Here is an 11286-nt window from a genome sequence, read left to right as displayed (position 1 = left end):
TCGACCCCACTTTTCTTTTCTTTCTTTTTTTTTTTTTTTGAGATGGAGTCTCACTCTGTCACCCAGGCTGGAGTGCAGTGGTGCCATCTCGGCTCACTGCAAGCTCCGCCTCCCGGGTTCACACCATTCTCCCGCCTCAGCCTCCTGAGGATCTGGGACTACAGGCGCCTGCCACCACGCCCGGCTAATTTCTCTTGTATTTTTAGTAGAGTCGGGGTTTCACCGTGTTAGTCGGGATGGTCTCGATCCCCTGACCTCGTGATCCGTCTGCCTCGGCCTCCCAAAGTGCTGGGATGACAGGCGTGAGCCACTGTGCCCAGCCTCAACCCCCTTTTCTTAAAGCCAAGTTGAGCCGGGTTTCTGCTACTTGCCATTCCTGGAGGTTGGGAAGTTCAAGGACCCTGTGGAAAACCCCAGCGTCTCCCTGGGAAGCTGGGCCCTGATATGAACGTGGGACAGCCTCTGGGAAGTGTCCCCTGGAGCCTGGGGCAGGGCTGGGCCAAGGGCAGGGGTGAGAGGGCTGAAGACTCACAAGCTCTTCCCACCTGGATTCCACCTAGGGCACCATCGGGAGGCCAATGGGGTCATATGGGGACACACGCAGATCCTGCAGCAGAGCTTCCAGGTTGTTCCTCAGCACGGCGTAGGGCGGCTTCTCCTCGTACTTGAGGGCCATCACGACCTTCAGGTAATTCTGCAGGGTCTCTGTGGTCAAGACAACCCCCAGCAAGGGAGAGCCTGAGAGGCGTCCCCCAACCTCGATCCTGGGGGTCTGTGCCCAAGGGTGGGGGGTAGGGGACTGATGGGCATGAGGGTCTCAGCAAAAGTGCCCATTTGCTTGGTGCCTGGCATTGCCAGGGGACTTCCATTTTTTTTTCAGTTTTGGAAAACGTCATACACAGGCACCTGGAGAAGGGCATGAACACCCAAGTATCCATCACTCAGTTTCCACAATGATCACCTCACAGCCAATCGCGTTTCATCAAGACCCCTCCCCTGGCCCGCAGTGTTTCAATGCAGATCCCAGCTAGCAGTGCAGTCTCCCTGCACATAAATATTGAGCATGTGTCTTTAAAGAGGCGGGCCCTGCCTCAGCTCCAGCTCCAACCTCTGGTGGAGCAGCTTAAACATCCTTGAGGCCCAAGGTTTACAGAGGGAGAACTGGAGGGGAGTGCTTGGCAGCTGAGCCATGATCTGAACCCAGGGATTTAAAGTAATTCAAAAATGAGCCTTAGAGAGCCAGAGGGGACACGCTATCCGTTTCTGTCTGTCCATTTCTGCCTCCAGCTTAGAGAAAAGCATCAAAGCTGTTCAGGAGGGGCACAAAGACAACAGCAGCAACAAACACCCCCACACCCAAACGAGACAGTGCAAATACCCAGTGACAGGGACGAGTGACAGGGACTGGCTTTATAAGCTATGGTGCGGCCAAACCATGTCCACTGTGCAGCTGTCAATAAAACCTGTGGTGCATCTATAAAAGAAGGGCATGAAGGACGGCCCCAGGGTTAAGGGAAAAAAGCAAGAGGTAGAATGAGATGTATGTAGGGTGAGCCCATTTTTTGTTCATAAAAATGGCTGGGCATGGTGGCTCATGCCTGTAATCCCAGCACTTTGGGAGGCCAAGGTGGTAGATCAGTTGAGGCCAGGGGTTCGAGACCAGCCTGGGCAACACGGTGAAACCCCGTCTCTACTAAAAATACAAAAAACTAGCCAGGTATGGGGATGCACGCCTGTAATCCCAGCTACTTGGGAGGCTGAGGCACGAGAATTGCTTGAACCCGGGAGGCGGAGAATGCAGTGAGCCGAGATCGCACCACCGCACTCCAGCCTGGGTGACAGAGCTAGACCCTGTCTTAAAAAAAAAAAAAAATTACCCTGTCCTCAAAAAACACTTGTGTGTTTTTGTTTTGTTGTTGTTCACAGGCACTTGTGAATGTTTTGACAATTTTTGTCTTTCTACAATGGGTACATATTACAAATGCAATTTGGAAAACTAAAAAAAAGGAAGAGGTATAAGGAGAGGCCACTCCAAGATGGATCTGAGCCACCAGGTCCCGCCCAGGTCCCTGCCTGTTCCCGCTCCCTTCAGGACGTACCTGAGGGTCTGATCCAATGACCGCAGGGTCCCACAAAGGGCCCCGGCTTATCAGTAAACCTGAAGGGACAGAAGCACATGTGAAAGGTCTTATCAGTAAACCTGAAGGGACAGAAGCACATGTGAAAGGGAAAGGAGAGCAACCTTTTAAAACAGAATGCCTAAGATATATACACAGCCTAAGATATATACACAGCCTAAGATATACACACAGCCTAAGATATATACACAGTCCCCTCTGCCATCCAGGGAAGTTAAGTTCTTAAAGCCACTGTGAACACTGAATCAACCAACCTACTACCATTGCTCCCAGGGGAAACAGCAGTGGCCTCCTGCAAGCCTCCGGCCATATCATTTTCCCCAATCAATACACCTTGTTTTATGTATGTTTCTTTTGAAAGACATCTTATGTAATAAGCATTGTTGATTCATTAGCACTGAACTCTGTTTTAACCTGGGATCTTTAAGATGGAGAGGATTCCTTCGACGATGAGGAAAGATCCAAGATGAAAATAAAGATTTTATTACTTACAGGTCCTGGGGGCACACGACACACCCAAAGGTGACCTCCCCCCGTCCCACGCGCGCACACACACACACACACACAGACACACACACACACACAGACACACACACACACACACAAGTCAGGGAGCTCGTGGTTGCGTGAGGGACCAATGGGTGGTATCCAAACATTTTGAGGGGATTTTAACTGGTGGGTTCAAAGCAAGCAGGCTCGAGTTCCTGGAGGTCACGCTGTGCCTGAGAGGGGGTCACTGTGGCATCTGCACAGTTCAGTGGGATGTGGTCAGCGGGGCCGTCAAGTAGGCTGTCTGTGGCTGACCCATAGGGAGGGAAGTGTTCCCCCGGAGGCGGCTGCATAAGGGAAATATCTGGGTCAACCACACGGAGGAACTGGGAGGAGGTGGAAAACTGGAAACTGTGCTGAGGGTGACCGAGCCCTGCTTCTGGCATGAGAAAGTCCAACTTACATTCAAATGAATGCCAAGGCAACCTGAAATGATAAGAATTTCCCACAAACTCACGGCCAACAGCACCGTAGCTCATGCCTGAACAAAGCTGAAACAACACACGAATTATTAACCATCTCGGGCTTCGGGACATCAGACAACACTTCAGCATTATGCTAGGTGGCTGTTTGATTTTTTGTAGAGACGGGTTCTCACTATGTTGCCCAGGCTGCTCTGATCCTCCTGTCTTGGCCTCCCAAAGTGCTGGGATTACAGGTGTGAACCACCACGCCTGGCTGAGGCCATTTTAAATGGCATAATCGCTGACAAAAAGCATAAAAACAGGAAAAAATGTAGCATTAACTGAACAGTGAAAAGGACACTGGCGTATATAGCGCAGGCGCTGAAACAGGGAGGCAGAATGCTCTCTGGCTCCTCCCTAGGCTGGGAACATGTGTGTCAGGTGATTAAAATTTTTCTCCACACTATGTGTCCGCAAGTGGCCACGAAAGAACTGTAAGAATTGATTTGGGGTTACAAATACTTTTAGTGAGTAGGAGAATTCACACATATGGACTCTGAATAATCAGGACTAACTGTATATGTACATACACACACATACACATATATGTATAACACACACACACGTGCATGCACGTGCACCCCTCTTTGGCTGTTCAGGAAAAATCCTGATTCACCCACTGCCTTTGCTTTATCCCCCAGCCCCACCCTCCTGCTCCTCAAATCCCTCTGCCCCATGGATCTGGGCCCATCTCAGGCCTCATCCCTTTTCCCTGGACCTCAACTCCTCCCTGGCCTCCTGTGCATCTCCACGTGGCCCCAGAGGGTCTCTTTACACCTGTCCCTGACCCTCCCTGCTCACAGCCCACCCTGCCTCCCGTGGCTCTCCAGCACACACTGGCCACCCTCTAGCTCCATCTCTCCACTCCCTTCTCCCATCGCATGTCCCATCCACACCAAAGGACTCCTTGTCCCACCAGGCCACACATCCACACACATCTGCCTCTGCACACATCACTCTCGCTGCCTGGGCGGCCTTCCCCACCCTGAGCTCTGGCAGGTGGCTGTTCTCCCTTTGAGATACAGCTCGAGGGTCTGGCCTCCTAGGAAGTCTTCCCCAGATCCCTCCAGGCAGAGGAACTCCGTCCCTCCTGGGCCTGTGTGTAGGTTCGCGGATGTCCCACGGCAGCCATCGACATACAAGCGCAGGAAGGCCCGGTTGTGCCATCGACAGGATGTTACACGCTGCACAGCAACGCCACTGCCACCACCTGCCGCGGGCTCTCCCTGACCAGCTGGGGAGCCCTGAGAGCGGGTCCAAAGCTGGCTTTCATTTGTGCTTTGCCCAGCAATGGGCCTTGAATGCCAGAAAGCCTCAGGGACTCAAACTGCCTCTCCTCCTTCTTTTACTCGTGCTGCCTGTTGTGAACTATAATGTGCAAAAAGTGAGTATCTGTTGAATGAATGGAAAAAGGCCACGTATACCAGTAAAACGTCCTAGCACAGGGCACCTTAGGGTGCCAGGAAACGAGCATGTAGCAACATCGCCCCCTTGTGGTCCCCTTGGCTATGGTCTGGGCTAAGAGACGCTGGGCTGGGGGTGAGGAGGGGTGTCTGGAGGACAGTGTCAACATCACCAGCTACTCTCCAGGGAGCATTTTCGTGCGCCTGGCCCTCTAAGGTTGTGGTCTGGAGCAGGGGCTGTGGAATTACTGTTATCCATGCTGCTATCATTGATACGAGATGATTACCGTGACCTCTTATTCACCCTGCACCATGTCGACGAGTGCAGGCCCTCTCTGTGAACCCGTCACGTTCATCAAGTCTCTTTAGGTGAGGGGATGTGAAAAGGGTGACGTGACTGCTCTTAGGAGTTCGGAAGTGGAGTGGGGAGAAGACTCAACCCAGGGGAGCCTCGGGGACTGGCTTCCCTGACAAGATCGGAGTGCAGAGGCACCGTGGGCTGATTCTAACCTGGGTGTCCAGCACAGCCACTGGCCTCAGGAACCTGGCACTAAATGCATGAGTGGAGAGGGTGCAGAGCTGTGCTGTCCTGTCTGCCTAGGAATTCTGCCTCCCCCTTGCCCACCTGGGAAGCTCTTGTGTTCCCTACAGACCAGCCCAGGCATCTCCCAGGTGAGGGTTTCCAGGAGCCGGCGGCGGGGTCCTGTGCCTCCCCTCTGCTCCCACAGTGCCGGGCTACCTCCACCCTCACCTGAAGCTCCTGCTTCCTGTTCATGTCTGCCCCCAGCCCTGGAACCCCTGACACTGGGCCTGCGTCTGCCTGACCTCTGTGTCCACAATGAAGCCTGGGCGGGCTCAGCATTCACTCCTTAGTTGTTCTTCATTCCACTATGATTTTTCCTTTGAGACAGGGTCTCACTCTGTTGCCCAGGTTGGAGCGCAGCGACACAATCACAGCTCACTGCAGCCTCCACCTCCTTGGACTCAAGTGATCCTTCCACCTCAGCATCCTGAGTAGCTGGGACTACAGGCATGTGCTACCACACTCGGCTACAGTTTTTGTAGAGATGGGGTCTCATCATGTTGTCCAGGCTGGTCTCAAACTCCTGGGCTCAAGCAATCTGCCCGCCTAAGCTTCCAAAGTGCTGGGATAAAAGGCATGAGCCACTGTGCCAGATCCGCCCCTATTTCTTGGGCACCCACAATGTGTGCTCTCTGTTGCATCCAGAGGAGGATGTGTGTGTGTCACAGGGAATTGAGGCACTGCTACTGCCCTCAGTCTCCTGTCTTGGGACTGTCAGTTAGAGATGTGAACCCTCCCTCATAGAAGCTGCAGTGTTTTGGGGTCTCCTCGTGAGAGCAGCTCAGCCTTGTCCTGAGCTAACCCATCAGAGTGTGTGAGGGAGCATTTCACTACCTTCACTCACACGGGGACTCCAGCGGGCTGCTCATTCTGTGACTCATCGTTTTCACCTGGCTTCATTTCAAAAGACACCTTTGTCTCACTAGTGTGAGCAGAAAACCCCAGCACCATGCGTTAAAGCTAGGGGGTAAGTGTGAAAACAAGCTCCAAGAAAATGGGGCAATGGACTTGTCTAGCGGGTTCTGAGGCTGGCTTCCCATGCAGAGGTTGCCTGCGGGAAGTCTGGGGGCTGAAGGCCTCTCTGTCCCTGCCTCTTTCTGCAGGGATGTTGGGGCAAATTAGCACCAAACTGTGTGTGATATCCTTCTTGCCACTGTTTAAAGCCTCATGGTCCTTCAGGGGGCAATTTACCTGTTACCATCGCCGTGAGACCTGCCCCCGGCATCACACCTAAAAGTGTGCTGCACACCCCCACCAACAGTCCCACCAGTGGACACCCAGGACCTGGCCCCAGGATCCCCATCAGTCTGACCTCTGACACACCGTGTGTTTCACCCTTTAGCTCCTGTCTCCCCCAACAGGATGTGAGCTCCCTGAGGGCAGGGATTTTTGTCTTACTCGCTCCTGTATCCGCAGGGCCTAGAACAGAGCCTAGCACATGGCAGGGGTTCAGTATTTGTTGAGTGAAGGTAGGCTGGGCCCAGGCACCACCAGTTCACCTCATAAGCCTCCTCCACTTGGAAAGCAGCGTGTAGGTGACAGGGGCTGTCTGTGGAGTTGAATGGCCTGGGTTTGAGTCCAGGAGCCCCTGCTGAGTAGCTGTGTGGCCTGGGCTGATTACCTAAGCTCTCTGTGCCACAGATCATGAGAGTACACAGCTCAGAGCAGTTGTGAGGATGCAGGGGAAGCACCAGGGGCAATGCCTGGCACAGACAAGTGTATAATAAATGTTAGCTTTGAACAGTCAGTAGGAGGAAGTCAAAATGACGAGACACATCCCCTCGTCTGAAGGAGGATGAAGTTCTGGGCATGGTGCCACATACGCCAATTAAACACGCACCCAAGAACGTCACAGAGTTTTTAAGGACACAGATGCATCTAAACTAACACATTTAGGAGCATTCGGAAGTAGTGAACTAGTTGTATAGCTAAAGTTAAAAACATAACATTGAGTGAAAGAAGGCAAGAAACAGCATGAGGTTTAGAGCATAGTACCATTTATACAAATTAAACACACAGTACCACCATATATAGTTTAAGGACACAGACATGTCTATAGAAAATTGATTTAGAAGCAGCAGTCAGGAGCAGTGAACTCGATCCACATGTGGGGTAGGGTTAAATTTGAAGAGAGCCAGAGACAGATGAGATGCAGAGCGGAATATCACTTACGCAAATCACACACAGGACCACGGCCAGCACGCGATTTTGAGGGTATAAATACATCTAAGTGAACACGTCAGCAGAACACATGTTAAGTGTGCTTGAGCAGCTGTCCATGGTTGAGGGAAAGAAGTTGGGAGATACGAAGGGAGTAAAATAAAATTAGAAAGGCTTTACGTGAGGGAAGGACTAGGAAGGAATTCACAGCACACTAAGGACAGGGAAGTATGAGGGACTCAATGCCATTCACTGGAGGGTTCACCCTCTTCCCACTCTATATGATTTCCTAGATAATCTCATCCTCTCCTGGGGCTTCAGTTGACAGCTCCTGAGATATTCCCGGGATCTGAGTCTCCCTCTAGACTTCACTCCTGCACTTCAGATGGAGATGGTTAGCTGCCTCCCAGATGACTCGGGCAACAAGTCCGAGACGGAGTCTTGCTCTGTCACCCAGGATGGAATGCAGTGGCGTGATCTTAGCTCACTGCAACCTCCACCTCCCAGGTTCAAGCAATTCTCCTGCCTCAGCCTCCCAAGCAGCTGGGATTACAGGTACCTGCCACTGCGTCAGGCTAATTTTTGTATTTTCAGTAGAGACAGGGTTTCACCATGTTGGCCAGGCTGGTCTCGAACTCCTGACCTCGCGATCCACCCACCTCGGCCTCCCAAAGTGCTGGGATTAAGACGTGAACCACCGTGCCCGGCCTGGGTAACTCTTATTCTTGTCTGAAGTGCACGCCTAGCACGCCAGCTAGGACCAGCTGCCTACTGTCCTTGGTGCTGAACCCACAACCCCCGCGCTTCCATTTTGTGCCCAGCGGCCTATTGTCCCTGGTGCTGAACCCACATCCCTAGCACTTCCCTTTTGTGGACCGCCGCCTGCTGTCCTTGGTGCTGAACACACACCCCAGTGCCTCCCTTTTATGCCCAGCTGCCTGCTGTCCCTAGTGCTGAACCCATATCCCTAGAGCTCCCTGTGTCCAGCTGCTCAATGCCCTTAGTGTTCAATCTCACCCCAGAACTTCCCCATATGTTCCGCTGTCCACTGGCCTTGGTGCTGAATGTTTAAACCAGCAATGGTAAGACCTGGTGGTTTACACACAGAGGTGAAGGCACTGATCTGGTGGTGTGAACACTGGATGGGTGGTGCTACCAGTGCTGAGACAGGGCCTGGGCCTGTCCTGCTCAGGTTGCCTGCGTGTTTGTAATGAATGAGTCACGGTGCCCCACACATGATGAGCATTTTCTACGAGCCAGGCCCTGTGCTAAGTGCTGTGTATACCTGACTTCCCTGAACCCTTGTGCAGTCCCGTAAGGTGGGCGCTAGTAGGAGACCATCTCATGGAGAAGGATAATGAGGCTTGCAGACGTTAACACCCCACAGTGGTGGGGCCAGAGTCCAAGCCCAGGCAGCGTGGCTCCGGAACCCCTGCCTCGCCTGCTGCGTGGACAGTGCGGCACACGTCTGTGCAGCTCAGAGGACTTGGGCTCTGCTAGATGACACTTCCCCTTCCCGCCTGCCCCAGCTGGGCTCTGGGCTTCTGCCCACCTGCAGGGGTTCTGCTGACCCCCCGACTCACTTCTGTTTTTGCTTCATGATGTCCTCAGTGTTAGGAAGGCAGTTTGTCCATGGCAGAAACCCGTAGAGCCACTTCAGCATGCAGTAGCCCAGGCTCTGGAGGTCGCTGCGGCGGGAGGGCCCTGGGAAGGGAAAGGTAGAGGTGGCACCTCAGTCTGGATGCTCCATTCACCAGTGCGTCCACCCCCTTCCTTCCCCTCTCTCACTGACTCAACCACGCGCTCATGCACTCAGCATTCCAGCCATATGGGCTGTCTCCTCTGCTCATTCACTTTCATGAGTAGGCAGAAGCTGACTCTTATTCTCATTCTGACTTACTTTCCACTCAACCATCCCCCCAGCCCCTTTCTTCAGGTCACCCTCATCCACTCTTCTCTCATTCATGCACTCATTCAATCCTCAGCATCCGTGTGCTGGGCTCAGCTGATTTCTGAAAACTCAGACTGGGATCTTATCGGGTCCCAGCCCATGACAGCCTTGTTGGGAGACAGCTATGGTGTGGGACTACCTGAGCGACAAAGGACACAGAACACACGGAAGCCCAGGAGGATGGGTACCAATCCCAGCCTCAGTGGGGAAGGGCTGGGAGACCCGGACGGTGTATTTTCCTTATGCTTCCTCAGCATAAGACAATGCTTAATTTAGACAACGCTTTGTGTAAGCACTCGACAAGCACTACTTGTTGTCCGTGCTGGCCTTCCACCACCCGATGCTGGGGGCAGGGGTACCTTCCCTGCCCTGGAAGAGCTCAGTCTGGTGGGAGGACGTGACAAGCATGTGGACGGCCATGATATAAAGGGATGTGAGAAAGAGGGGCTCAAGAAATCTGCCCCGGGCCCTCTTCCCAGTCTCTACACTTTCCCTGGATGATCCCATCTTCTCCCAGGGCTTCGGCTGATAAACTCCTGAGATACTGCAGAGCCTCTGCCCAGATTTCCCTCCCACATTCCAGACATGGTGGCCAACCACCTCCTCAAACAGCCCCTCCTGGACGACTCCTAGGCAACTCCCATCTTTCAAGTCTACGCCAGATCCTGAATCCCAACCTCTGGAACTCAGGGCTCCCCAGTGCCCAGTCTCCCACTGTCCTTGGTGCTGAACCGCTACCCACCCCCCCCCACCCCCCACAGTGGTCAGGACGCTGTCTGTGGTCCTGATCCGTCCTGGCGCCCTTAGTGCCTGTCCTGTGTGGCCACCTGCTGTCTCTGGCTGTGAACTCCTAGAGCTGCCCTTGTATGAGAAGCATGTCTCTATGGTCCCAAACCCTTCCCTGGCCTCGTACCGCATCCCTTGTGCAGGTCCATGCTAATGAACTCAAGGTCCCCCTCGTGAGGGCTCCTGCTGCCTTCCACGTAGGCCACGTGTTTGCCACTCGGGCAATAGCGGAAGGCGAAGCCATAGCCTGCCAAGGTCACCTGTGGACACAGGGAGAAGCCATACAGATTGGAGGTGAGGAGCACAACTGAAAACAACCATTCCATCAAAGATGACATTTTTCACTTACAAAACTAAGCCATGCTCATAGCAAAAACGATGTGAAGTAAAAAGAACCCCAACCAGCCATCATATTTCCTCCCAGCCCCTAAAACCCACTGCTCAGAAATAACCACTAGTAACAGTTTCTTATGCATCATTCCACATTTTTTTTTTAAATAACCAGGTAACATATATGGATGGGGAGGGGCTCTTGTTTTCCAGAGGCCTCACACCAGACCTGTTGGACACCAGCACTTAACACTTCAATAGCGGTTCTGGGCATTAACTCTGGGGCCAGATGGCCTGGGTTCAAACGCCAGCTCAGCCCGCTGGTGGCGGTACAACCTTGGGCAAGCTATACTACTCTCTGCTATGATTTCTCATTTGTAAAATGGTAATAGTCCCCACCTCAAAGGGTTCTTACGAGGCTTAACTAAGTTTAAAACAAAAGTTAAATGCTTTCTGCCTGATACACAAAGTTAACTAAATCTTCTTTCAAATATATTTATTTATTTTGAGATGGGGTTTCCACTCTGTCACCCAGGTTGGAGTGCAGTGGCACGATCACGGCTCACTGTAGCCTCCTAGGCTCCGGTGATCCTCCCACCTCAGCCTCCCGAGTAGCTGGGACTACAGGCATGCGCCACATGCCCAGCTTATTTTTTGTATTTTTTGCAAAGATGGGGTTTTGCCCTGTTGCCCAGGCTGGTCTTGAAACCCTGGGCTCAAGTGATCCTCCTGCCTTGGCCTCCCAAAGCACTGGGATTACAGGTGTGAGCCACTGTCCCCAGTCCATGTCTTCTTTTCAATGGCTGTATCTTATTCCATCATATGGATAGTGGACAACTGTTGGTTTTGTCTATGTAAGACCTATACACTTCCCCTGCTCCCTGTTTTTCTGTTCAGTTTGTGGTGTTCATTTATATATATA

At 52.6% G+C, this 11286-nt stretch overlaps 1 protein-coding gene across 1 annotated transcript in view; it reads right to left on the bottom strand.

Annotated features, from left to right (window-relative positions):
- The window catches only part of VRK3 (vaccinia related kinase 3), a 33503-nt gene that overhangs the window by 2647 nt on the left and 19570 nt on the right, over nucleotides 1–11286 (bottom strand). Inside the window, exons 9-12 of the mRNA XM_011966063.1 lie at nucleotides 10162–10294; nucleotides 8881–9001; nucleotides 2100–2158; nucleotides 546–705 (exon numbers count right to left, since the gene is read on the bottom strand). Coding sequence (XP_011821453.1) covers nucleotides 557–705; nucleotides 2100–2158; nucleotides 8881–9001; nucleotides 10162–10294 — 462 coding nt within the window. The 3' untranslated portion in view covers nucleotides 546–556. The remainder of the gene's footprint in view (nucleotides 1–545; nucleotides 706–2099; nucleotides 2159–8880; nucleotides 9002–10161; nucleotides 10295–11286) is intronic.

Source organism: Mandrillus leucophaeus, unplaced genomic scaffold, assembly GCF_000951045.1.
Source record: "Mandrillus leucophaeus isolate KB7577 unplaced genomic scaffold, Mleu.le_1.0 Scaffold74, whole genome shotgun sequence".
NCBI lineage: Eukaryota > Metazoa > Chordata > Mammalia > Primates > Cercopithecidae > Mandrillus > Mandrillus leucophaeus.
This window is presented reverse-complemented; position numbering and strand designations above follow the sequence as displayed.